Source organism: Mobula hypostoma, chromosome 14, assembly GCF_963921235.1.
Source record: "Mobula hypostoma chromosome 14, sMobHyp1.1, whole genome shotgun sequence".
Taxonomy (NCBI): Eukaryota; Metazoa; Chordata; class Chondrichthyes; order Myliobatiformes; family Myliobatidae; genus Mobula; species Mobula hypostoma.
This window is the reverse complement of record NC_086110.1, coordinates 13,510,900-13,537,622: the sequence shown is the minus strand read 5'-3', so window position 1 is coordinate 13,537,622 and position 26,723 is coordinate 13,510,900. Positions and strand designations below refer to the sequence as shown.

Here is a 26,723-nt window from a genome sequence, read left to right as displayed (position 1 = left end):
AAACTTAAGCATTAAAATTACATGAAAATTGCTGAAGTAATAGGCATCAATACTCAGAATCCAACATCATACATTGTGCCGGATCCGTGACGACGTCCGAGGGAACATACTTGTTGTTCTAACCAGTTTCGTTCATAATTTCCTTTTTGTTTTGCAATTCAAACGTTAAGCAGTAGTTCATTAGTCGAACCGTTATAACCAAACCCTAAAATAAATTATCAAGAGAAACAAATTTTCATTTATGTAACACCGTCCCTACGCGTCGCGGCTTAAAGCCTTTTGGACGTATGGCGCAATTGCTTTTGTAGAGAAACGAGCAGGGTACTATTTGACCAAAGGTATATGATTGAAATGGAGCAAAGCTGTAAATATAAATTGGAATGAATAAACGTTGTTATTTTTTTTTTGTCCGTATATGTTATTGGACATTTTTCCAACTCCTAAGCGGATTTTCCATCCTTACCATCAAAATGCGCAGAGTACAGATTTGAATATATATCTCAATAAAGATTTGGATAATTCCTGAATTCAGCAAGAGGGCAAAATTTCCAGCATAATCAGGAAAGCACTGGGTAGGCCATATAAAAAGACATAGAATTGCAAGAGTTCTTACTTTCCTCCCAACCCAGGCAGAGTTTAAACCTAAACCACATTATTCTGACTTGCGGAGGCGTCATCCTACGTCATGTTAACATGATCAAACAATTTCCTCACGAAGACCTTTTCCTCCAGAAAACTCTTTAAATTACCACTGGCATTGCAGGAATTGGTTGATTCGGTTTTTGTAGGATGTCGGGGAAATTTACCGTTTCGTATATGGCACTTCTAGCTACTACTTGGCTGAGTATGCTAATTTATATATGCCGTTTCCGAACTGAACGTTGTATTTTAGAACATTAAACACTGGGTGCCAGCAACATATTTGGTTGCAGTGTTCCAGCTATTCGGTCGCCTTTGGCTCTTAGATGTCCAGTGACTTACGTCTTACGTTTTATTTTAAATTCACTGTATCTGATTGTTATTAATACTCTTGCTTATTTTCCGGCAGCCGTCAAAGTAACTGCGAGCGAAGTATCTCAATTACCTAGGGATCTGAACGTCCCGGGTGGTACGAATGTTACTATGTTATGCAAATTTCCACTATCTCAAGATACTGTTGACGTTCGTTGGTGGAGGGAAGGCGAGAAGGTATTTTTAAAAAGCGACAGCAGAAGACATTTTATGCAAGGAAGGGGAAGGGAAGAACTTGCACTGTGGAATGCCAAAGTGGCCGACTCCGGACTGTATTACTGTGAAGCAAACTATCAGGGGCACTCTTTCGGGAATGGAAGTGGCACCAAGCTCACTGTGTTCGGTGAGTGTGACTGTTATGAGATTTTCAGCCCTGTGCATTTTACATCAAACTTAGTGATGAGGATCTAACGAAATGTTTCTACTTGATAAAGCAAAAGGCGACAATACATTTGTTTTCCGTGTTTAAATACACCCCAGTCCTGATATTCTAAATTCAGAATTTTAATGAACAGAATAATTAATTACTTTTCATGTAGCATCTATTAGGTGCACAATAGAGTTACTTCTGTTTATCGTATCGCACTTCCCCCGACTCTTTCCCGCTGCTGTTTGTCCAACCCTGTTCATGAGCTATCTCCCAGTTAAACCTAATGTCCAAGGTTTATGATACCTTTGGACTTTACCCTTATTATCGCGAAGGTACTTTGAATACAACGAATTACTTGTCAAGTAATGTTAGGATTGTTTTGCATGCAAGAAGTTGAAATAATACTGATAATAATGTGAATGGCTGGAGTTGGATGACTCGATTCGTCATCACAGACGCCAGAAATATGAAAACATATAATCTCTATCAAAGAGTCTGTATGCAGCACAATGCTCCATTTCCGTATCAACCAGTAGACAGGAATAATACCCAGCTCCAAAAGACTTCATTCCAACATCAAGCAACAAATTGTCGCAGGCACTGAAAATTGTCATTCCAACTTTTTTCATGCAGGATTAGCAAAATCCACATTTCTTTCACCATACAAAATGGGGAGAAATATACATCTCTCGAGATCAAGGTGAATTTTGATGGAGTTAGATAGTAAAGGGTAGACAGACGGGCGCAAACCCACTCTCAACACCTCCGCTGGCAGCTAATTCCACAGTAGCATTACAGCCTGAATACAGACATTTCTGCTCAGGTTTGTCTTTAATGCTTCTCAGTCACACTTAAGCTCTGATTTCCAATTGCATTCTCACCAAACCTCAGTGGATGAAGCAGGCTTTAATGCAGCATATTTGCCACCTTCATAATTTTGTATACCTCTGTCAAATGTTCACTCATTCTCTTACGAATCATGGGAAAAATAATCTAATCTATATAAGCATATTACCATATAACAGTTACAGCACGGAAGGAGGCCAATTCGGCCCTTCTAGTCCGTGCTGAATGCTTACTCTCACCTAGTCCGACCGACCTGCACGCGGCCCATAACCCTCCATTCCTTTCCTGTTCATATAGCTGTCTATTTTACTTCAAATGACAATATCGAGCCTGCCTCTACTACTTCTGCTGGAAGCTCGTTCCACACAGCTACTACTCTCAGAGTAAAGAGGTTCCCCATCGTGCTAGCCCTAAACTTTTGCGCCCAATTCTCAACTAATGTCTTCTTGTTTGACTCTCCCCTACTCTCAATGGAAAAAGCCTATCCACTTCAACTCTATCTATCCCCCTCATAATTTTAAATATCTCTATCAAGTCCCTCCTCAACCGTGTATGCTCCAGAGAATAACGACCCAACGTGTTCAGCCTTTCTCTGTAACTTAGGTGCTGAAACCCAGGTAACATTCTAGTAAATCTTCTCTGGTAGCCTCTCCATTTGGCTGACATCTTTCCTATAATTCGATGACCAGAACTGTACACAATACTCCAAATTTGGCCTTACCAATTCCTTGTACAATATTAACATTACATCCCAACTTCTTCACTCAATGCTCTGATTTATAAAGGCCAGCATACCAAAAGCTCTCTTCACCAACCTAGCCACATGAGATTCTACCTTCAGGGAACTATGCACCATTATTCCTCGATCCCTCTGTTCTACTGCTTTCTTCAATGCCCTACCATTTACCATGTATGTCATATTTTGATTAGTCCTACAAAACTGTAGCACCTCACACTTACCAGCATTAATCTGCATTTGACATCTTTCAGCCCGCTCTTCTAACTGGCCTAAATCTCTCTGCAAGCTTTGAAAGACTACTTCATTATCCACAAGGCCACCTATCTTAGTATCATCTGCATACTTACTAATCCAATTTACCACCCCATCATCCAGATCATTAATGTATATGGCAAACAACATTGGAACAAGTACAGATCCCTGAGGCACACCATTAGTCACCGGACTCCAACATGACAAACAATTATCCACCACTATTCTCTGGCGTCTCCCATCCAGCCACTGTTGGGATCCATTTTACTACTTCAATATTAATATCTAACGATTGAACCTTCCTAACTAACCATCCGTGTGGAACCTTGTCTAAGGCCTTACTGAAGTCGATATAGACAACATCCACTGCTTTGCCCTCGTAAACTTTCCTAGTAACGTCTTCAAAAAATTCAATCTGATTATTCAAACAGGACCTTCCACACAAATCTATGTAGACTATTCCGAATCAGACCCTGTCTATCCAGATAATTGTATATATCATCTCTAAGAATACTTTCCATCAATTTGCCCACCATTGACGTCACACTTACAGGCTGGTGATTACTCTGAGAACCCTCTCCAAACAATGGAACAACATGAGCACTACGCCATCCCTACGGCGTTAACCCCGTGACTAATGACAGTTGAAATATTTCCGTCAGTGCCCCTGTTATTTCTGCACTAACTTCCCTCAAGGTCCTAGGGATTATCCTGTCAGGATTCGGAGAATTGTCCACATTTATATTCATTCAACGCTCCAACACTTACTGTTCTTTAATCAAAATAGTTTCCATAACTTCCCTACCTGTTTCCCTTACCTTACACAATTCGATATACTTCTCCTGAGTGAATACCGAAGAAAAGAATTTGTTCAAAATCTCCCCCATCTCTTTTTGTTCTGCACATAGCTGTCCACTCCGATTCCCTAAGGGACCAATGTTATCCCTCACTATCCTTTTGCTATTAATATAACTGTAGAAACCCTTTGGATTTATTTTCACCTTACTTTCCAAAACAGCCTCGTATCTTATAACCATATAACAATTACAGCACAGAAACAGGCCATCTTGGCCCTTCTAGTCCGTGCCGAACTCCTACTCTCATCTAGTCCCACCGACCTTCACTCAGCCCGTAATCCTTCATTCCTGTCCTGTCCATTTATCTATCCAATTAAACTTTAAGCGACAACAATGAAACCTGCCTCAACCACTTCTACTGGAACCTCGTTCCGCACAGCTAACACTCTCTGAATAAAGAAGTTCCCACTCATGTTACCCCTAAACTTTTGCCCTTTAACTCTCAACTCATGTCCTCTTGTTTGAATCTGCCCCATTCTCAATGGAAAAAGCCTATCCACGTCAATTCTATCAATCCCCCTCATAATTTTAAACACCTCTATCAAGTTCCCCCTTAACCGTCTACGCTCCAAAGAATAAAGACCTAACTTGTTCAACCTTTCTCTGTAACTTATGAGATGAAACGCAAGCAACGTTTTAGTAAACCTCCTCTGTCCTGTCCCAATTTTATTGACATCTTTCCTATAATTCGGTGAACAGAACTGTACACAATACTCCAAATTTGGCCTTACCAATGCCTTATACAATTTCAACATTACATCCCAACTCCCATCCTCAATGCTCCGATTAATACAGGCCAGCATGCCAAAAGCTTTCTTTACCGCTATATCATAGAAACATAGAAAATAGGTGCAGGAGTAGGCCATTCGGCCTTTCGAGACTGCACCGCCATTCAGTATGATCATGGCTGATCATCCAACTCAGAACCCTGTACCAGCCTTCCCTCCATACCCCCGATCCCTTTAGCCACAAGGGCCATATCTAACTCCCTCTTAAATATAGCCAATGAACTGGCCTCAACTGTTTCCTGTGGCAGAGAATTCCACAGATTCACCACTCTCTGTGTGAAGAAGTTTTCCCTAATCTCCGTCCTAAAAGGCTTCCCCTTTATCCTCAAAATGTGACCCCTCGTTCTGGACTTCCCCAACATCGGGAACAATCTTCCTGCATCTGGCCTGTCCAATCCCTTTAGGATTTTATACGTTTCAATAAGATCCCCCCTCAATCTTCTAAATTCCAACGAGTATAAGCCTAGTCGATCCAGTCTTGCATCATATGAAAGTCCTGCCATCCCAGGAATCAATCTGGTGAACCATCTTTGTACTCCCTCTATAGCCAGGATATCTTTCCTCAGATTAGGGGACCAAAACTGCATACAATACTGCAGGTGTGGTCTCACCAAGGCCTTGTACAACTGCAGTAGTACCTCCCTGCTGCTGTTCTCGAATCCTCTTGCTATGAATGCCAGCATACCATTTGCCTTTTTCACCGCCTGCTGTACCTGCATGCCCACTTTCAACGACTGTTGTGTAATGACACCCAGGTCTCGTTGCAACTCGCCTTTACCTAATCGGCCACCATTCAGATAATAATCTGTTTTCCTATTTTTGCCACCGAAGTGGATACCCTCACATTTATCCGCATTAAATTGCATCTGCCATGAATTTGCCCACTCACCTAACCTATCCAAGTCACCCTGCATCCTGTTAGCATCCTCCTCACAGCTAACACTGCCGCTCAGCTTGTCATACGCAAACGTGGAGATGCTGCATTTAATTCCCTCATCTAAGTCATTAATATATATTGTAAACAGCTGGGATCCCAGCACTGTGCCTTGCGGTACCCCACTAGTCACTGCTTGCCATTCTGAAACGGTCCCTTTTCATCCCACTCTTTGCTTCCTGTCTGCCAACCAATTCTCTATCCACATCAATACCTTACCCCCAATACCGTGAGCTTAAAGTTTGCACATTAATCTCCTGTGTGGGACCTTGTAAAAAGCCTTTTGAAAATCCAAATATACCACATCCATTGGTTCTCTCCTATCCACTCACTAGTTACATCCTCAAAACCTTCTATGAAATTCGGCAGACATGATTTTCCTTTCACAAATCCATACGGACTTTGTCCAATGATTTCACCGCTTTCCAAATATGTTGTTATCACATCTTTTGATAACTGACTCTAGCATTTTCCCCACGATCGAAGTGAGGCTAACCGGTCTATATTTCCCCGGTTTCTCTCTCCCTCCTTTTTTCAAACGGGGTTTACATTAGCTACCCTCCAATCCTCAGGAACTAGTCCAGAATCTAAAGAGTTTTGAAAAATTATCACTAATGCATCCACAATTTTTTGGGCTACTTCCTTAAGCACTCTGGGATGCAGACTATCTGGCCCTGGGGATTTAACTGCCTTTAATCCCTTCAATTTACCTAACACCACTTCCCGACTAACGTGTATTTCTCTCAGTTCCTCCATCTCACTGGATCCTCTGTCCCCTCCGATTTCTGGAACATTATTTATGTCCTCCTTAGTGAAGACAGAGCCAAAGTAGTTGTTCCATTGGTCTGCCATGTCCTTGCTCCCCATAATAAATTCACATATTTCTGTCTGTAGGGGACCTACATTTGTCTTGACCAATCCTTTTCTCGAGATTCCCCATGAGATTCCACATTTAGTGAACTAGCATATTATTCCTAGATCACTCTGTTCTACAGCATTCTTCAATGCCCTATCATTTACCATGTATGTGCCATATGGTGGTGGCTGGGAATGGACCCCAGTGCAAAACACAGACATTGAAGTACTAGGGACAGGACGAGGATACAGGGCGTTGGCAAGGACATGGACAGGAAAACCAGAAACCTGGAACAGAACTGAAGAAGAGAGTTAGGAGCCTTGGCTTGGACTCCTAGCCAGAGACTGGACAAGGACCCAGTACCTGGGCCTTGCCTCTGGCTCTGACCCTAGAACTAGGCAAGGACGAGGCTTGGCAGGCAGGCAGGACGAGGCTGGAGTCTTCAGTCTTGAATCTAGCGGCTACAGACTTGGCTTGGCTTGGCAGGAGACTGTAGGCTAGAGACTTGGCTTGGCTTGGCAAGAGGCTAGAGGCTACAGACTTGGTTTGGTTTGGCAGGAGACCGTAGGCTAGAGACTACAGACTTGGTTTGGCTTGGCAGGAGACCGTAGGCTAGAGACTTGGCTTGGTTTGGCAAGAGGCTAGAGACTCGAGGCTGGAGTCTTCAGGCTTGAAGCTAGAGGTTAGAGACTTGGCTTGGCTTGGCAAGAGGCTAGAGGCTAGAGGCTGGAGTCTTCAGGCTCGAGGCTAGGCAAGTGACGAGGCGAGGCATGGCAGGAGGCTGGAGACTTGAGACTTGAGGCGAGACGAGGCTGGAGGCAGGAGACTTGATGCGAGTCGAGGCTGGAGGCTGGAGGCAGGAGACTTGAGGCGAGGCGAGGCTGGAGGCAGGAGGCTGGAGACTTGAGGCGAGGCTTGGCAGGAGGTAGGAGGCTGGAGACTTGAGGCGAGGCTTGGCTCCTCCTGGGCAGGGCGCGGATCACCACCCGACAGAGGCAAGGGACAGGAAGGGACAGAACCAACCCCAGGTAACGGCAGGACGGCCTCGCTTACCTGGGCGGACGCAAGGGACATGAAGGGACAGAAGTAACCCCAGGTAACGGCAAGGCGGCCTGGCTTACCTGGGCAGAGGGAAGGGACAGGAAGGGAGTTAGGTACAGGGTGGCTCCAGGACAAGACTGCCGGCGAGACGAGGCGAGAGTTACCGGCAAGACAAGGCAGGGTTTCAGGCGAGGAAACAGAAGGCAGAGCAAGGGATACAATGAGTAAGGACAACAGCAATCCAGCAGCCACACCCTGGTCTCTGGAGGTTTTCATGCAGCCAGCCCCAACCAGAATCAGCTGCCTCAATTAGAGCTCAACCAGAACAGGCACAGTGTAAACAGGAAAACCTGGAGCAAGGGTCGATGGACTGGACCGTGAACCGGAATACGGACTTCACGGACCAGACCATGACAGTACTCCCCTCTCTACGGGAGTATCCTGGTGACCAAACAGAGTATCCAGACTATGGACGACCCGGGCAGGTGGGAGGGTAATTAACAGAAAGGAACCCCGGGAGCCCAGAGTAAAACGACAGTGTCTGTGTCGCTGGGTCCATGATTGGCTGGATCGTTCTGCCATAAGGTGGTGGCTGGGAATGGACCCAAGTTGAAGACACAGACACTGAAGTACCAGGAACAGGACTAGGATACAGGGCGATGGCAAGAATATAGACAGGAAAACCAGGAACCTGGAACAGGACTGAATAAGAGAACTAGGAGCCCGAATTGGACTCCAAGGCAGGAACTGGACAAGGACCCAGTACCTGGGTCTTGAGACTGGCTCGGACCCGAGAACTAGGCAAGGACGAGGCTTGGCAGGCAGGCAGGATTAAGCTGGAGACTGCAGACTTGAGGCTAGAGATTAGAGACAAGGCTTGGCAGGAGGCAGGAGGCTGGAGTCTTCAGGCTTGAAGCTAGAGGCTAGAGATTTGTCTCGGCTTGGAAAGAAGCTAGAGGCTAGAGATCGGAGTCTTCAGGCTCGATGCTAGGCAAGAGACGAGGCGAGGCTTGGCAGGAGGCTGGAGACTTGAGACTTGAGGCGAGGCAAGGCTGGAGGCTGGAGGCAAGAGACTTGAGGCGAGGCTTGGCAGGAGGCTTGAGGCAGGAAACGAGGCAGGGCGAGGCTGGAGGCTGGAGGCAAGAGACTTGAGGCGAGGCTTGGCAGGAGGCAGGAGGCTGGAGACTTGAGGCGAGACTTGGCAGGAGGCTGGAGACAGGAGACTTGAGGCAGGGCGAGGCTGGGGGCTGGAGGCAGGAGACTTGTGGCGAGGCTTGGCAGGAGGCTGGAGACTTGAGACTTGAGGCGAGGCGATGCTGGAGGATGGAGGCTGGAGGCAGGAGAGTTGAGGCGAGGTGAGGCTGGAGGTAGGAGACTTGAGGCGACAAAATGTTGGAGTACAGTTGACAAGATGTTGGAGTACATTATTAAGGATAAGGTCTTAGGTTACTTTGAGACGTATAATACAGCACGCCATATCAGCATGATTTCCTCAAGGGAAACTCTCGCCAGAAAAATCTGATTGAATTATTTGAAGGAATGAAAAGCAGGTTAGATAAGGTAGGGAGAATCGATTGTTGCTTACTTGGATTTTCAGAAGACCTCTCACAACGTACCACACAAAAGGCTGTTTAACAAGCTACAAGGTCAAAGTATCACAGGAAAGATTCAAGGGTGGAGAAAGTAGTGGCTGGTTGGTAAGGGACAAAGAATGGGAATAAGGGAAGCATTTTCTGGTTGGCTGCCCGTGACGAACGGTGTTCCACAGGGGTCTGTGTTGTGACTGATTCATTTAAGGTTGTGTGTCAATGATATGGATGATGGAATTGATGGCTTTGTTGCAAAGTCTGCAGTCAATATGAAGATAGGTGGACAGGCAGGTGGGTTTTAGGAAATAGAGAGGCAACAGAAGGACTTAAGCAGACTAGGAGAATAGGCAATGAAATGGCGGATGGAATACAGTGTCGAGAAGTATGTGGTCATGAACTTTGGTGGACGGTATGAAAGGTTTGACTATTTTCTAACTGGAACGAAAATCTAAAACATTGAGGTGCAAAGGGACTTGGGAGTCCGTGTGCAGTATTCCATACAGGTTAATTTGCAGATTGAGTCTGTGGGCAGGAAGGCAAATGCAATGATAGCATTAATTTCAAGAGGACTGGAATATAAGAGCAATGATGTAATATCAAGACTTTATAAAGCACTGGTGAGGCGTCACGGCGTATTGTGAGCAGTTTTAAGCCCCTTATCTTGGAAAGCATGTGCCGAAACTGGAGAGGGCTCAAAGGAGGTTCTTCACAATGATTCCAGAATTCATTAGCTAATCCAATGAAGAGTCTTTTATGGCTCTGGCCTGTTTTCACTGGAATTCAGAAAATAAGGGCCGACTGTATTGAACCCTATTTAAAGGTGAAAGTACTTGATAATGTGAATGTGGAGAGGATGTTCCTATGGTAGGAAAGTCTAAGACCAGAGGTTGCAGCTTCAGAATAGAGGAGATGAGGAGGAAGGCCTTAAAAAGAGAGTGGTAAACCTGTGGAATTTTTTGCCGCAGGCAGCTATGGAAACGAAGTCTTTATGGATATTTAAAGCAGAAGTTGATAGGTTCTTGATTGGTTAGGGCATGAAGAGCTACGGGGAGTCGAGCAACGGTGAGCTCCGGATGGCTACTGCAGGCAGAGCGAAATCCTAACTGCTGTGATAAACAGGGAAAGGAATCGAACTAGTAAAATGTCAAGCACGAGAAAATCTGCAGATGCTGGAAATTCAAGCAGAACAAACAAAATCCCGGTGGAACACAAGAGGCCAGGCAGCATCTATAGGAAGAAGTATAGGAGGAACTACTAAATCTCCCCTGTTAGACACCGACTAAAGCTGTAGCGGAAGAAGTCCATGTTTTACAGAACCTTAAAATTGGGCTCAAGTTTTAGTAAACTCTGAGTATGGTTAAATTGAAGTTATTCAGTTCCTTTTTGACCCTATGCAAGGTAATATTTCCACAAGTAATCCTGTAACAGTGCCAATTCACTGTCAACCATTTTTCTGCAGGTCTTCACGCTTTAGAAAGAATAAATCTATAGAATCAATGCGCTTAATATCAATTTGCATTTGCCTTCCTGGTTGTTTCACGAGGCAATGATTTGCCACGTTCAACACGGGGAACTGTTGCAGGAATGGTTCACATTCTGAGGAAAGCTCTATTACTGGATGTTTATGACTATGGAGCTCAACTGCAAGATCTGCAACACTCCCTGAGCAGTTGAGCTGCCAGAATATTTATCTCCATGTGTATTCGTACTATAGAAATATGTGATATTTTGGGTTTTGTAGCTCAGTCTTGATACGAAATGAAAAAAAAAAAATCCATACGTATCTAGGTTTTCAAAGCTAACGCCCGGCGCAAACCCAACTGTGCATTAAAGCTCAAATACCATTCAACAGAGAACGTCCTCCTGACTTCGGACATCTAAGCTTCGCCGTCGAGGTGTATTCTCTGAACTCTTACTTTCATCCGTCTCCCAAACTGACTGTATTTCACTTTGCTTATTTTGTGACTGTCTCTGCTGGATGGTAACTCCATGTGTTCTGTGTGACTATATATACAGTGGCATGCAAATATTGGGGCACCCCGGTCAAAATTTCTGTTACTGTGAATAGTTAAGTGCGCAGAAGATGAACTGATCTCCAAAAGTCATAAAGTTAAAGAAGAAACATTCTTTTCAACATTTTAGGCAAGATTGGTGTGTTATTTTTAATTTGTACAATTTTAGAGTTAAAATAAAGGAAAGGAGGACCATACAAAGGTTTGGGCACCACAAGAAATTTAAGCTCTCAGTTGACTTTACCAAGTTCTCAGACCTTAATTAGCTTTTTAGGGCGATGGCTTGTTCTCAATCATCGTTAGGAAAGGCCAAGTTATGCAAATTTCAAAGCTTTATAAATACTCTGACTCCTCAAACCTTGTCCCAATAATCAGTAGCCATGGGCTCCTCGAAGCAGCTGCCTGATGCCCACAAAGCAACAGAGGGCTATAAGAAGATAGCAAAGCGTTTTCAGGTAGCTGTTTCCACAGTTGGCAATGTAATTAAGAAATGGCAGTTAACAGGAACGGTGGTGGTCAAGTTGAGGTCTAGAAGACCAAGAAAGCTTTCCGAGAGAACAGCTTGTAGGATTGCTAGAAAAGCAAATCAAAATCCCCGTTTAACTGCAAAAGACCTTCAGGAAGATTTAGCAGACTCTGGAGCGGTGGTGCACTGTTCTACCGTGCAGCGACACCCGCACAAATATGACCTTCATTGAGGAGACATCAGAAGGAAACCTATCCTGCGTCCCCACCACAAACTTCTGTCAGAGGTTTGCAAAGGAACATCTAAACAAGCCTGATGCACTTTTGAAACAAGTCCTGTGGACTGATGAAGTTAAAATATAACTTTTTGGCCGCAATGAGTAAAGGTATGTTTGGAGAAAAAAAGGTGCAGAATTTCATGAAAAGAACACCTCTCCAACTGTGAAGCACGGGGATGGATCGATCGTGCGCTTTGGGCTTGTGCTGCAGCTCATGGCACTAGTAGAGGGAAGAATGAATTCAATTAAATACTAGCAAACTGTCGAAGCAAACATCATACCGTCTGTAAAAAAAAAGATAAAGATGAAAAGAGGATGGCTTCTACAGCAGGACAATAATCCTAAACACACCTCAACGTTCACAATGGACTACCTCGAGAGGTGCAAGCTGACTGTTTTGCCATGGCGCTCACAGTCGCCCGACCTAAACAGCATCGAAAATCTGTGGATCGACCTCAAAAGAGCAGTGCATGCGAGAGGTCCAAGAATCTCACAGAACTAGAAGCCTTCTGCAAGGAAGAATGGGCGAAAATCCCCCAAACAAGAATTGAAGGACTCTTAGCTGGAGATAAAAAAGGACATCTTTTTTTTTCGCTTGGCAGAATTTTTGACCAGGGGTGCCCAATCTTTTGCATGCCACTGTACTGTACTGTCTTTCGCAACTTGGCCCCAGAAAAAACAATGTTTCGCTTAGTGATGTGTGTGTACGGTTGAGCAACAATAAACAGAACGTGAAATTGAAAAAAAATTATTAAATACTGGTTAATAGTGGCGGGTAACTAATTTTATAGTTGAGTGTCATGCCAGTTGTCTGGGAGATAAAGCAATCTACCTGCACTGAAATGGATCGAAAATACTCAAAATAAGTTTGTTTTTACTCAAGTTCCTCCTACTCCATTGGAAATTGTTCCTGTTGGAGGGTTTTCGTCTCCTCGAAAGCTCCTTTGTAAAACGGCTGCCTTCTACCCGGAGAAATTAGAACTCGTTTGGCAAAGAAATAACAAGCAAATTCGCACTGGAATAGAAAATGTGACAAACCGGAGCGTGGACGGCTTGTACGAAGTATTTAGTTTATTGGAAATCACGCAGTCTCCTTGGGGAAAAGATATTTACACCTGTCTGGTGTCGCATGTCTCCCTCACGGTGCCTGCCAGTTTCAGCTACATCCAAGAGCAAGGTAAGATGGTGTCTTGATGAAGTTATGAATTTTGACCTCGGCCTTAAACGTTGAAACTTTAGATCTGCCTTATCGGCTGTGCTCTTCCAGGATTTTTAGTGTTTCTCTGGATTTCAGCATGTTCAGAATCTTTTGCGCTCAATGTAAGATGGAAGCGCTTACAATTCATAGTGCTGGGGTCAATGTGACCTTGTAAGTGCAGTAGCTGAACAGCAACACAAACACGAAAGAATGACTAATTATGAAGCTTCGTAATTGATAGAGAATATTCAACGTGAAACCTGTTCAAACACTAATGTGTTATTCCGTTAGTTTAAATTGTGTAGGACGAATTAAGAAATTGAATTCGTGCAGTATTTGTAAGGTTGCACACTTCTGAACATTTGCCCAAAATATGACAAAGCAAAACTTAAACTTTATATCTCATCGTGATATAACAACTGTGGGAATTTACATTTCCTGTATTATGGTATATTTTCCGATATTGTGCAATGAAATTTGAAAGGAGCCTATAAAATATTTTGCATTGTTGATTCTCATGTGTGCATTTTTTTTAGATGTATAAATACTTCACTGTTTCTTCTTTTCCCCCGTTGATCCACAAGGCGTTGATACTAAATTTATTCTGGCATGTGCAGTGGGCGGATCGGCAATTTTAGCTCTGATAATACTTTTGGTGAAAATCAAGTTAAAGAGATCGCACGGTAAGAGCCCTCATCGCTGAGAAATATCACCTCGATTCGTGCATAATAGATGTGCTAAATAAATTGAACTTCAAAAAGAATAGATGTCATCAAAGCATGATTAGTCATAGATTGTAATGTTAAAACCTGATTACATTGATGATCAACAGGCACAGCACAAGCTGGACCTTAAAATCCAATAATTTTACCAGTCCACGCGCTGTATTTGGTATATTTGGATTTTCAAAAGGCTTTTGACAAGGTCCCACACAGGAGATTAGTGTGCAAACTTAAAGCACACGGCATTGGGGGTAAGGTATTGATGTGGATGGAGAATTGGTTAGTAGACAGGAAGCAAAGAGTGGGAATAAACGGGACCATTTCCGAATGGCAGGCGGTGACTAGTGGGGTACCGCAAGGCTCAGTGCTGGGACCCCAGTTGTTTACAATATATATTAATGACTTGGATGAGGGAATTAAATGCAGCATCTCCAAGTTTGCAGATGACACGAAGCTGGGTGGCAGTGTTAGCTGTGAGGGGGATGCTAAGAGGGTGCGGAGTGACTTGGATAGGTTGGGTGAGTGGGCAAATTCATGGCAGATGCAATTTAATGTGGATAAATGTGAAGTTATCCACTTTGGTGGCAAAAATAGGAAAACAGATTATTATCTGAATGGTGGCCGATTAGGAAAAGGGGAGGTGCAACGAGACCTGGGTGTCATTATACACCAGTCATTGAAAGTGGGCATGCAAGTACAACAGGCGGTGAAAAAGGCGAATGGTATGCTGGCATTTATACCGGGAGGATTCGAGTACAGGAGCAGGGAGGTACTACTGCAGTTGTACAAGGCCTTGGTGAGACCACACCTGGAGTATTGTGTGCAGTTTTGGTCCCCTAATCTGAGGAAAGACATCCTTGCCATAGAGGGAGTACAAAGAAGGTTCACCAGATTAATTCCTGGGATGGCAGGACTTTCATATGAAGAAAGACTGTATGAACTGGGCTTGTACTCGTTGGAATTTAGAAGATTGAGGGGGGATCTGACTGAAACGTATACAATCCTAAAGGGATTGGACAGGCTAGATGCAGGAAGATTGTTTCCGATGTTGGGGAAGTCCAGAACAAGGGGTCACAGTTTGAGGATAAAGGGGAAACCTTTTAGGACTGAGATTAGGAAAAACTTCACACAGAGAGTGGTGAATCTGTGGAATTCTCTGCCACAGGAAACAGTTGAGGCCAGTTCATTGGCTATATTTAAGAGGGAGTTAGATATGGCCCTTGTGGCTACGGGGATCAGGGAGTATGTAGGGAAGGCTGGGGCGGGGTTCTGAGTTGGATGATCAGCCATGATCATAATAAATAGCGGTGCAGGCTCGAAGGGCCGAATGGCCTACTCCTGCACCTATTTTCTATGTTTCTATGTTTCTATGTATTTACATGCTGTACCTTGCTCATAAATGCCGTTATATCCCTTTGGAATACTGCAAATGTAGTTTTCAATGCAATGGCAAATCTATATTTTGAAGCGTAAGCAACTTGGCGTAGGTCTATTGCTTACTGTGACTGTGGGAAGAAAACTAACGAACTCATCAATGTCTCATTTATTTTAATTTCCACTTTAGCGGCAGTATTTAAATGTAATATAGCCACTCATATGCTACTATCACTTTTCAGCTTCGTTAAATATCGTAGACTCTTGAACATAGTGCCATAATGTTGATGCACAGTATTAAGACAACAATACCACAACATGCTTTCTGAAAAATCCGTACTTTTAGCAGTTCCTCTTATGCGATGAATCCGATTGGTAGCAAACGAATAATGTCCAATTTTTACAATGCAAATAATTTCTTTTATTTTTCCTAAGGGATTAGCACAAGTTCTTTGGACAGGTGTCAGAATGAAGAGCCGGTAGGTGAAGTGGCTCGTCTACTTTCAGAGTGACGTATACGTATAGCAGAGATATTACAAATTTATTTTGTTCTAACATTTGAAACGTGGGAAGAAAGAATGAATCTCTCTGAGAACTTTTTACTCTGAAGTATATATCCAAGCCGTATTTGAATTTTCCTGTTGCATCTGCTTCCTTTCGTCTTTCAGGATTCCACACCAGTTCACCACCGGTTGCACTAAGATGAACGGTAGTATATACTAATGTAGGCTGTTAATCATGCGTCGTCTGACGTATAATTAAATACAAATCTAAGACTGAGATATTGTATATATCAAATGTCGGTTTACGAGAATCGCGGTGTAGTAATCAATGGGGAAATACAGTACAGGCATGAATCATTTCGCAATATGTGTTACATTTGATTTGAACGCACAGTAGGCAAAATTAAAAATGCAACGAAGCGCAACGAAATGTTGTTTTGGAAAATCATATGAACTTTTTAACCCCGATTCTCAACAAAGATCTACACAGCACTGATTAACCTGCAATGGAATCGAATATGCTTCCAATTAACCGTGCAGTGATACCCACAGGTTAACGAAACTCCACAAGGTACCTCCGACTCCACGAGGCTATGCTGAATAATTATCTTCCTCAATTTTGAAAACAATGCCTGAAACCTATAAATGTATTGTCATCTCTCATTTTGGGTTTAATCGAAAATTAAAAACTCTAAGGACAACCTGGGAAAGAGAAAACGCTGTCCTTTCAGATTGAACACCCCTCCCCAGAAAACAACATAAACGTTATTTTTTTCTCTTTGCTCCCATGTTTCCTGATCTACTGTGTGTTTTATTTGTTTGTTTTACTTCAGATCCAGCAATTCAATGTTATTAAATTTGTCCCAGCTGGATTCTTCCGTTAGCATATATTAAATCTTTATCGGTTGTATACCCATTTAACTAGAACTGGAAACGTCTTTTTGTGTTCCATTAATCACCTTTCCAATTTTAGCGCATGTTTTTACTTTACCTAACGATAACAGGTGCAGCAGGCTTTCTTATCAGCAAAAAAAGATTGTCATATATCTATCAGCGTTCGTAGCACTTCCTGAATTAAGAAGCGCTTCTGAGAGTAATATCTAAGTTGAAGCTGAAACGTTCAAGTTTTTTTTTACTGATGCTTTATTGCTCAAGAATGCTATGCCATTATTTCAGCTAAAACAAATGCTGTTATAGCGATTTACTGTAACTGGCACGTCCAACTGTTCTACTTATTTCAATTCGAATTTTATTGATTCACCAGCAAAACTAATAAGCTCAACAGTTGGCAAGATGCCCCTCCCGTATTTGCTACCTCGGTTAAGCCAGGCAGGAACAGCACATCAGGTCTTGCCATTTGTTCCAATGTTGTCAACCGAGATAATGCAAGTTTGAAGGGTCACAGATCCTAATTGCACCTTGGGTACCAAATCTGGTTATGTCAATAATTATAATAGTTTGGCGGGGCGCGTAAGTGAAACACATTAGATAAAGCCCATGTACAAAACTTAGAGGGGCGTAAGGGATATGACAGAAGAGATGTAAAAAAAAATGGCCGGGCCTGAGAAACCCATCCGATTGATAGGATGGTTATAAGTGGTTGTTTGGAAATCTAAAGTATACGTAGCGACTTCCAGCGTGAAATGGTTTTGGTAACACGCAACAAAGTTGCTGGTGAACGCAACAGGCCAGGCAGCATCTCTAGGAAGAGGTACAGTCAACGTTTCGGGCCAAGACCCTTCGTCAGGACTTGAATTTCCAAGCATCTGCAGAATTCCTCATGTTATGGTTTTGGTATCCCACTTCCGCTATAACATACGGAAAATATCACTATACGTGGACAAAATGTTATTCCAACCATTTTTTAATCCTTTTCTATTATTAGGTATTCCGAATCAAACTTAGTTCATGATCACTGACCTTTGTATCAGTTATCAGCATTAAATATGTTTTTTTCCTCACAGGCTGAACAAGCTGCGGTTGAGCACACGACTGAATATGCTCCACTAAATATGAGGCAGAGCAAAGTATTTCGCAAAGGTCTTCAAAAAGAAGAGCGCATTATCTATTCTCAGGTAGAGCAGAGAGATTGCAATCAATTGCCTCAGAGATATAACGCTTATCTATGGTTATATGGTTATATTAGGGACAGGAAAGGAATGGAGGGTTATGGGCTGAGTGCAGGTCGGTGGGACTAGGTGAAAGTAAGAGTTCGGCAAGGACTAGAAGGGCCGAGATGGCCTGTTTCCGTGCTCTAATTGTTATACTGTAACAGAGCCGTCCAACCCAACTGGTTGGTGCCGCCCAATTATACGCATTGACCAATTAGCCAACATATCCGTACGACTTTGCAATGTGGGAGAAAACCCGAGCTCCCAAAGAAAATCATACGGTCATGGGAAAACGTAGAAACACACCATTTAGTCGGGTACGGTAATTTAACCTGGATTACTGCTGCGTAATTGCGTAATGGTGTTACGCCAACCCTTTTATTCCTGGAATCATTCTCCTGAATCTTCTCTGAACTCTCTTCAATGTCAGTATATCGTTTCCAAAATAAGGAGCCTAAAATTGCAAACAATACTATAAGTCCGGTCTCACGAGTGCCTTATAGAGTAGGAACATCACATCCTTGCTCTTATATTCTATATTTCTCGAAATGAATGCTGACATTCCGTTCGCGTTCCTCACCACCGACTCAACCTGGAGGGTAACCTCTCGGGTATCCTGTACAGGGACGCCCAGGTCCCTTTCGATTTCTGCATTTCGCATTCTCTCCCCATCTAAATAATAGGCTACACGTTTATTTCTTCACCAAAGTGCATCACCATACACATTCTAACATTGTATTATGTTTGCTACTTCTTTGTCCATTCCCCCAAACTGCCTGAGTCTGTCTGCAGGCTCTCTGTTTCCTCAACACTTCCCGCTCCTCCACCTATGTTTGTATTATCAACAAATTTAGCCACAAATCTATTAATACCGTAGTCCAACTCATAAAAATACATAATAAAATCTGCGGTCGCAACACCAGCCCCTATGGAACTCCGCTGGTAACCGGCAGCCAGCCAGAATAGGAGCACTTTGTTCCACTCTCTGTCTTCTGCCGATCAGCCAGTGCCTCACCGATGCCTGTAACTTCGCTGTAATTTAATGGGCTCTTATCATACTAAGCAGCTTCATGCGGGGCATCTTGCCAAAGCCCTTCTGAAAATCCAGGTACACCATATCTACCGCATCTCCTTTGTCTTTCCTGCTTGTAATTTCCTCAACAATTTTCAGTAGGTCAAACAGGCAGGATTTTCCTTTCGGGAAACCATGCTGGCTTTGGCCTAGCTTGTGATATGCCTCCAGGTACTCCCTAATCTCATTCCTAACAACCGATTCCAGTATATATATATATATACATTATCCAAAAGGAGGTTAAATTTACAGACCTGAGCAGACCTTTGTCACTGTACCATTTAAGAATGAACACCCTCGAAATATCATCACATTTTTTCTCCACCCTTGTGAACTCCCACCAGAAGTCATGAACATTGATCTCTCTAACTTTTGATACTTATTTCATCATTCCCCTACTCTTTGTTCTCTATTCCGATTTGTGGCTCCCCATCACCTCCACTGGTCGCCCTCCGTCTTCCATTTCTTCCAGGGTCCACGGTCTCCTCCTATCAGATTTCTTCTTGCACCCTTTTGTTTTTCCACTCATCACCTCCCAGCTTTACGTCAGTCCACCCCACATCATCCCCACACCTTTTTACTCACATGGTTTCTCCTATTACCTGTTATCTTATATTCCTTCTCCAGCTTCTTATTCTAGCTTTTGACTCCTTCTTTTGCCGTCCTGATAAAGAGTTTCGGCCAGAAACATTGACTGGTTATTTACCTTCGTACATGCTGCCTTACCTAATGAATTACATCAGTATCTTTCTTTGCATTCCTGCAGAATCCCTCGAGATTATCTTTCTTCCCTTGCTTTCATGAATTTAATTTCATATGTAATTTGCAAACGAGGAAAGACTAAAAGGCATGAATCTGGGAACAGACATCCTTTCCAACGCCCATTATCAGCTCCATAATGAACACAAATAACTGATAATAACAGAGGAACACTGATCCAACCGAACATTGGTGTTTTTCTTGGAAATACCGAACTGTGACAAAGCAGTAACCATAGGGCATGAATGAACAAAGTGCCAACGTTCATTCTATCGTTGGGTATCCAACGTTGGGTATCCACTGATGACAGTGTCTGTGTGTATTTCGAGTTTTGTTGGCAGGTGTGACTGAGGAAACACCGTGAGGTGTATAGACTAAACAGTTTGCAGCAATCAGATACATATAACACAATGATGTGCTTGTATTTTGACTTAGCGAAATATTTTGTACCATACCTCCTGCTTCAAGGAGTTACCTACTCTCCCATCTAGATTTTGTTGAAGTTCATATTAAGAAAGGAAAGAGAGCTGGTTGTTCAGTGAGATAACACAGGTTCTTGGAGTTGAAATACCGTATGAATAAAAAAGGCAAAGTTTGAAACAATGTTGTCATAAACTCTGTGCAAAACGGCATAAATCTAAAATTGATAAATTATGAGTGCTCACTAATTTACCCTACAATTTTTGATTCAGTTTGTTCAACTCAAGGGATTCTCGATTAACCACTGATTTTGAAATATTTTCACAGACTAAAAGAAATGGAGCTGACAAATTGACCTACGCTGCTCTGCAGCTTCCCGATTCCAAGAACACCTCAGGATTCACACATCAAAACCAACATACATTGTACGCTGATGTGAATACGTCAAAGAAACTGTGAAGCTGAGAATCTAACTGCAGTGCAGAGCTATAGACTATCAATCAGTGCAGTCCCCAGGAATTGCTTATTTTCATTTCTTGCATCCAGACAAAGATTGTTAATCGATATCACATGTATAAATTAGGAAGATTAGAGATCAATTTCGTCTTTGATTTGTTGGAAGCGATTATCACAGGAAAAAAAAAGTCTGAAACTAGAGAATGAGATGGGGAATAAGCCTCTATGTTTTCTACCCCGTGAGAATCACCATTGAACAGTCCAAGATCATTCTATGATACAAACCTATATTGCCTAAAGTATCACCCCACCAACAAGATATTCCATCCACAGTCCTCAGAGTATGAAAAAAAAATCAGAAATTCGTCATCCACCAGCGAGAGAAACTTCATTTGCAGGGTAAAAAACGCCAGCAGAGCAGTTACTCTTGCTCACTTATGTCAACGTTCCACCGAGTGAAATATAGATTTGAAGATGTGAAAAAAAAATCGCAACATGTTCTCGCGATAACACCGCTGTGTTTGAATATTGATCAGTAAATGTCTGATGATAAAAAAATCAGTGCGCTTCTCTTTCATATACATTCACGGCTTCCTGCTGAAAATTAGCTGTAAAATTAGCTTTTGGGACAGGTGTGACCTGTATAAAAAGGACAGGTTGCACTTGAATCCGAGGGGGACCAATATCCTGGCGGGGAGATTTGCGAAATCTACTGGGGAGAATTTAAACGAGAATGTTTGGTGGTGGAAGTCAAATTGAAGCGACTAGGAGAGAGAAGGTTAATTCACAAATAGAGAAAGCTAGTAGACATTGTGTGTGTGTGTGTGGGGGGGGGGGGGGTAGGCAGGAGACAGAGAAAGAGAGCACTCTGACCGAAGATATAGGGGAGAAGGAAGAAAAAGAAAATAAAGTTGTTTGCACCATGAGGGATAAACAGAAAGTAAGATGTGGAGAGTTTCTTTTATGCATCTATTTTAATGTTAGGAGCATTGTAAGAAAGGTGGATGAGCTTAGAGCATGGATAGATACCTGGAAATATGATGTTGTAGCTATTAGTGAAACATGGTAGCAGGAGGGGTGTGATTGGCAACTAAATATTCCTGGAATTCGTTGCTTCAGGTGTGATAGCATCGGAGGAGTAAGACGGGGTGGTGTTGCATTGCTTGTCAGAGAAAATATTACAGCGGTGCTTTGGCAGGATAGATTAGAGGGCTCGTCTAGGGAGGTTATTTGGATGGAATTGAGGAATGGGAAAGGTACAGTAAAGCTTACAGGGTGCATGATAGACCAGATAATGGGGAGTGAGAATTGGAGGAGCAAATTGTTAAGGAGGTGGCAGATATTTGTAGTATGCACAAGGTTGTGATTGTGGAAGATTTTAATTTTCCCCACCTAGACTGGGAAACCCATTCTGTAAAAGGGCTGACAACAGGAATTCTGCAGATGCTGGAAATTCAAGCAACAGACATCAAAGTTGCTGGTGAACGCAGCAGGCCAGGACGAAGGGTCTCGGCCTGAAACGTCGACTGCACCTCTTCCTAGAGATGCTGCCTGGCCTGCTGCGTTCACCAGCAACTTTGATGTGTGTTGCTGAAAAAGGGCTGGATGGTTTGGAGTTTGGAAAATGTGTGCTAGACAGTTTTTTGCAGCAATACACAGAGGTACCAACTAGAGAAGGGGCAGTGTTGAATCTCCTGTTAGGGAATGAGATACGACAGGTGACGGAGGTATGTGTTGAGGAGCACTTTGGGTCCAGTGATCACAATTTCATTAGTTTCAATATAATTATGGAGAAGGATAGGACTGGACCCAGGGTTGAGATTTTTGATTAGAGAAAGGCTAACTTTGAGTAGATGTGAAAGGACTCAGAAGGAGTGGATGGGACAATTTGTTTTAATGGAAGGATGCAATTGAGAAATAGTGATCATTTAAAGGTGAAATTTTGAGGGTACAGAGTTTTTATGTTCCTGTTAGGTTGAAAGGAAAGAGTAAAAGTTTGAGCGAGCTATGGTTTTCAAGGGCTATTAGAAACTTGGTTCGAAAAGAGAGAGAGATGTACAATAAATATAGTCAGTTTGGACTAAGGGAGGTGCTCGAGGAATATAAAGAATGTAAAAAGAATCTTAAGAAAGAAATTAGAAAAGAAGAAAGAAAGTATAAGGTTGCTTTGGCATGTAAGATGAAAAAAAATCCAAAGAGTTTCTACAGTTATATTAATAGGAAAAGGATAGTGAGGGATAAAATTCGTCTCTTAGAGGATCAGAGTGGACAGCTATGTACAGAGCCAAAAGAGTTGTGGGAGATCTTGGACAATTTCTTTTCTTCGGTATTCATTAAGGAGAAGGTCATTGACTTGTGTAACGTAAGGGAAACAAGTAGGGTAGTTATGGAAACTATGATGATTAAAGAAGAGGAAGTACTGGCGATTTTAAGGAATATAAAAGTGGATAAGTCTCTGGGTCCTGACAGGATATTACTCAGGACCTTGAGGAAAGTTAGTGTAGAAATATCAGGGGCTCTGACAGATGTATTTCAAATGACATTACAAACAGGGATGGTGCCGAACGATTGGTATAATGCTCATGTGTTTCCATCGTTTAAAAGGGGTTCTAAGAGTAAACCTAGCAATTATCTGCCTGTAGGTCTGACGTCAGTGGTGGGTAAATTAATGGAAAGTATTCTTATAGATGGTATATATAATTATCTGGACAGACTGGGTCTGAATAGAAACAGTCAACATGGATTTATGCGTGGACGGTCATGTTGACAAACATTATTGAAATTTTGAAGAGGTGGCTTGGAAAACTGACGAGGGTTAATCGGGGGAATTTGTCTATATGGACTTCAGTAAGGCCTTTGACAAGGTCCCACATGGAAGGTAGTTAGGAAGGTTCAATCGTTAGGTATTAATATTGAAGTAGTAAAATGGATTCAACAGTGGCTGGATGGGAGATGCCAGAGAGTGGTGGTGGATAACTGCTTGTCAGTTTGGAGGCCGGTGACTAGTGGTGTGCCTCAGGGAGCTGTACTGGGCCCAATGTTGTTTGTTATATACATTAATAATCTGGATGACGGGGTGGTAATTTGCATTAGTACGTATGCGGATGGTACTAATATAGGTGGTGTTGTGGATATGAAGTCGGTTTTCAAAGCTTGCAGAGTGATTTAGGCCAGTTAGAATAGTGGGCTGAAAGATGGCATATGGAGTTTAGATTATGAAGACACGTAGTCCCCTTTTTATTGTCATTTAGCAATGCATGCATTAAGAAATATTACATTATTTTCTCCGGTGGGTTATCACAAAACACAGGACAAAGCATGAATGAAAAAACAAACAAAACTACATAATTATACATATAGTGACAAACAGTGTAACAATACTATAACTTGATGAAGAAAGTCCACGTGCACAGTAAAGTTCAAAGTTTCTCAAATGTCCCACATCTCGCGCTGGCGGGAGAAGGAAGGAAGAAAAACTCTCCCTGCCATGCTGACCACAATCGAACTCTGATCATCCGAAAACTTCAAGCTCTGATCAACTCTCCGAACACCGAGTACTGAGCGGCATCTCTGCGGAACGATTCGTCCTCCTTCTCGGTCGCCAAAAGCAGGCAAGGCCTGGGATTTTGAAGCCAACCCTCCGAAAGATTCCCGACCACACAGTAACGGCAGCAGTGGACGACCGTTTCAGAAATTTCTCCAGATGTTCCTCTATGCTTTCATGTCCATTCTCCTTCAAATCAGAATTAATGCTCATAAGTCTGAGGTGCGGAATGCAGTGGATCAGAGTGATCTAGGAATAATGGTGCATAGTTCCCTGAAGGTGCAATCTCATGTGGATAGGGTGATGAAGAAAGCTTTTGGTATGCTGGCCTTTATAAATCAGTGCATTGAGTATAGAAGTTGGGATGTAATGTTGAAATCGTACAAGGCATTGCTGAGGACAAATTTGGAGTATTGTGTGCAGTTCTGGTCACCGAATTATAGGAAAGATGTCAACAACATAGAGAGAGTACAAAGGCGATTTACTAGATTGTTCCCTGGGTTTCAGCACCTAAGTTAGAGAGAAAGGTTGAACAAGTTAGGTATTTATTCTTTGGACCGTAGAAGATTGAAGCGGGACTTGATAGAGGTATTTAAAATTATGAGGGGGATAGATAGAGTTGACGTGGTTAGGCTCTTTCCATTGAGAGCAGGGGAGATTCAAACAAGAGGACATGAGATGAGAGTTATGGGGCAAAAGTTTAGGGGTAACACGAGGGGGGATTTCTTTACTCAGAGAGTGGTAGCTGTGTGGAAGCAGCTTCCAGCAGAAGTGGCAGAGGCAGGTACGATTTCATCAATTAAAAGAAAAATGGATAGGTATATGGACGGGAATGGAAGGTTATGGGCTGAGTGCAGGTAGATGGGACTTGGTGAGAGTAAGCGTCGAGCACGGACTAGAAGGGCCGAGATGGCCTGTTTCCGTGCTGTAATTGTTATATGGTTATATGTTATATGGTTAAAGACAACTGCACTATCGCAACAGCCAGGGCAACAAAAAGGCAAGACAAATAACATAGCAACCTGTGTGCCTGTCCCAGCCCACATTGAAACAGTGGACATACGCACATGGTCACATTAAAGGAAATCAGGTTTAGCCTAATCATAACATTTGGCTAAAAACGTAGACGGTGATAAGTAGATTTATATAGGAATCACGTCTAGAAGTGTACTCTCGAAGAATATGGTGCTTCGGACAGATTCCTCAGCGATTAATAACTGCCCAATATCCCAATATAGCAAAATAAATCTGAAATATGCCCAGCATTTATTTGGCCCGTAGTCCTTCAATGGACACATTAATTCCGGTTCAGGTAGATGTATGTGTGACACAACAGGATGATCATCCTGCTATAATAATATATTATCGTTGTTCATCAGGTCAGTGTAGTTGGTGGATAAGGTGCGGGACTAAAGAAGGTAGGGAATAGGTACCGAAAACATCGGCAGTGAAATAAATCCTCTGTCTGATAAATCAAACGACAATCTATTCCTGAAAGAGTTTCGTCAATCCAGAGCAATACGCAAAATAATAGAAACGTACACGCTTTGAAACAAGAGTGGCCCGCTCAGACCTGTTCTGCCGGATATATTGGCTGGGACAGAGGTAGCTTTGAGAATCATCCATTCATTTCCTTCTCCTCGGTCACTTCACATCTAAAAATCTCGTCGATTTCTCCACTTTTAAATATTGTTTTGATAATTACTTTCAAGTAAAAATATCTTGTACTGTTATCTTTCTTATTGATACTTTATTGTGGCCAAACAATTGATACTAGAACGTACAATCATCACAGCGATATTTCATTCTGCGCTTCCTTCTCTCTGGATTACAAATCGATAGCAAATATTAAAAATTTAAATTATAAATCATGACTAGAAAATAGAAAAATGGAAAGTAAGGTAGTGCAACAAAACCGAGAGGCAGGTCCGGATATTTGGAGGGTACGACCCGGATCCGGTCTAGGATCCGTTCAGCAGTCTTATCACAGTTGGAAAGATGCTGTTCCCAAATCTGGCCGTACGAGTCTTCAAGCTCCTGAGCCTTCTCCCGGAGGGAAGAGGGACGAAAAGTGCGTTGGCTGGGTTGGTCGTGTCCTTGATTATCCTGGCAGCACTGCTCTGGCAGCGTGCGGTGTACAGTGAGTGCAAGGACGGGAGATTGGTTCGTGCGATGTGTTCACGATCTTCTGCAGCTTCTTCTAGTCTTGGACAGGACAACTTCCATACCAGGTTGTGATGCACCCCAGAAGAATGCTTTCTAAACTGCACCTATAAAAATTAGTGAGGGTTTTAGCGGACAGGTAAAATTTCTTTGGTTTTCTCAGAAAGTAAAGGCGCTGTTGGGCCTAATTGGCAGAGGACTCTGCTTGGTTGGACCAAGTCAGGTCATTTGTGATATTGACCCCAAGGAACTTAAATCTTTTGACCTGTTACACTTGCGCACCAACAATGTAAATTAGGTCGTGCGGTGCGCTACTCCTTCTGAAGTCAACAACCAATTCCTTCATCTTGCTGACGTTGAGGG

General features: G+C 42.7%; 1 protein-coding gene across 1 annotated transcript; it reads left to right on the top strand.

Moving 5' to 3' along the window:
• Positions 1-760: 760 nt before the first annotated feature.
• On the top strand, positions 761-21,156 carry LOC134356445 (tyrosine-protein phosphatase non-receptor type substrate 1-like). Its single transcript, XM_063067395.1, has 7 exons — positions 761-844; positions 1,049-1,354; positions 12,922-13,215; positions 13,821-13,919; positions 15,768-15,811; positions 17,800-17,910; positions 20,525-21,156. The coding sequence occupies exons 1-7, from the start codon at positions 790-792 to the stop codon at positions 20,654-20,656; spliced, it is 1,041 nt and encodes a 346-aa protein (XP_062923465.1). The 5' UTR covers positions 761-789; the 3' UTR covers positions 20,657-21,156.
• Positions 21,157-26,723: the final 5,567 nt, after the last annotated feature.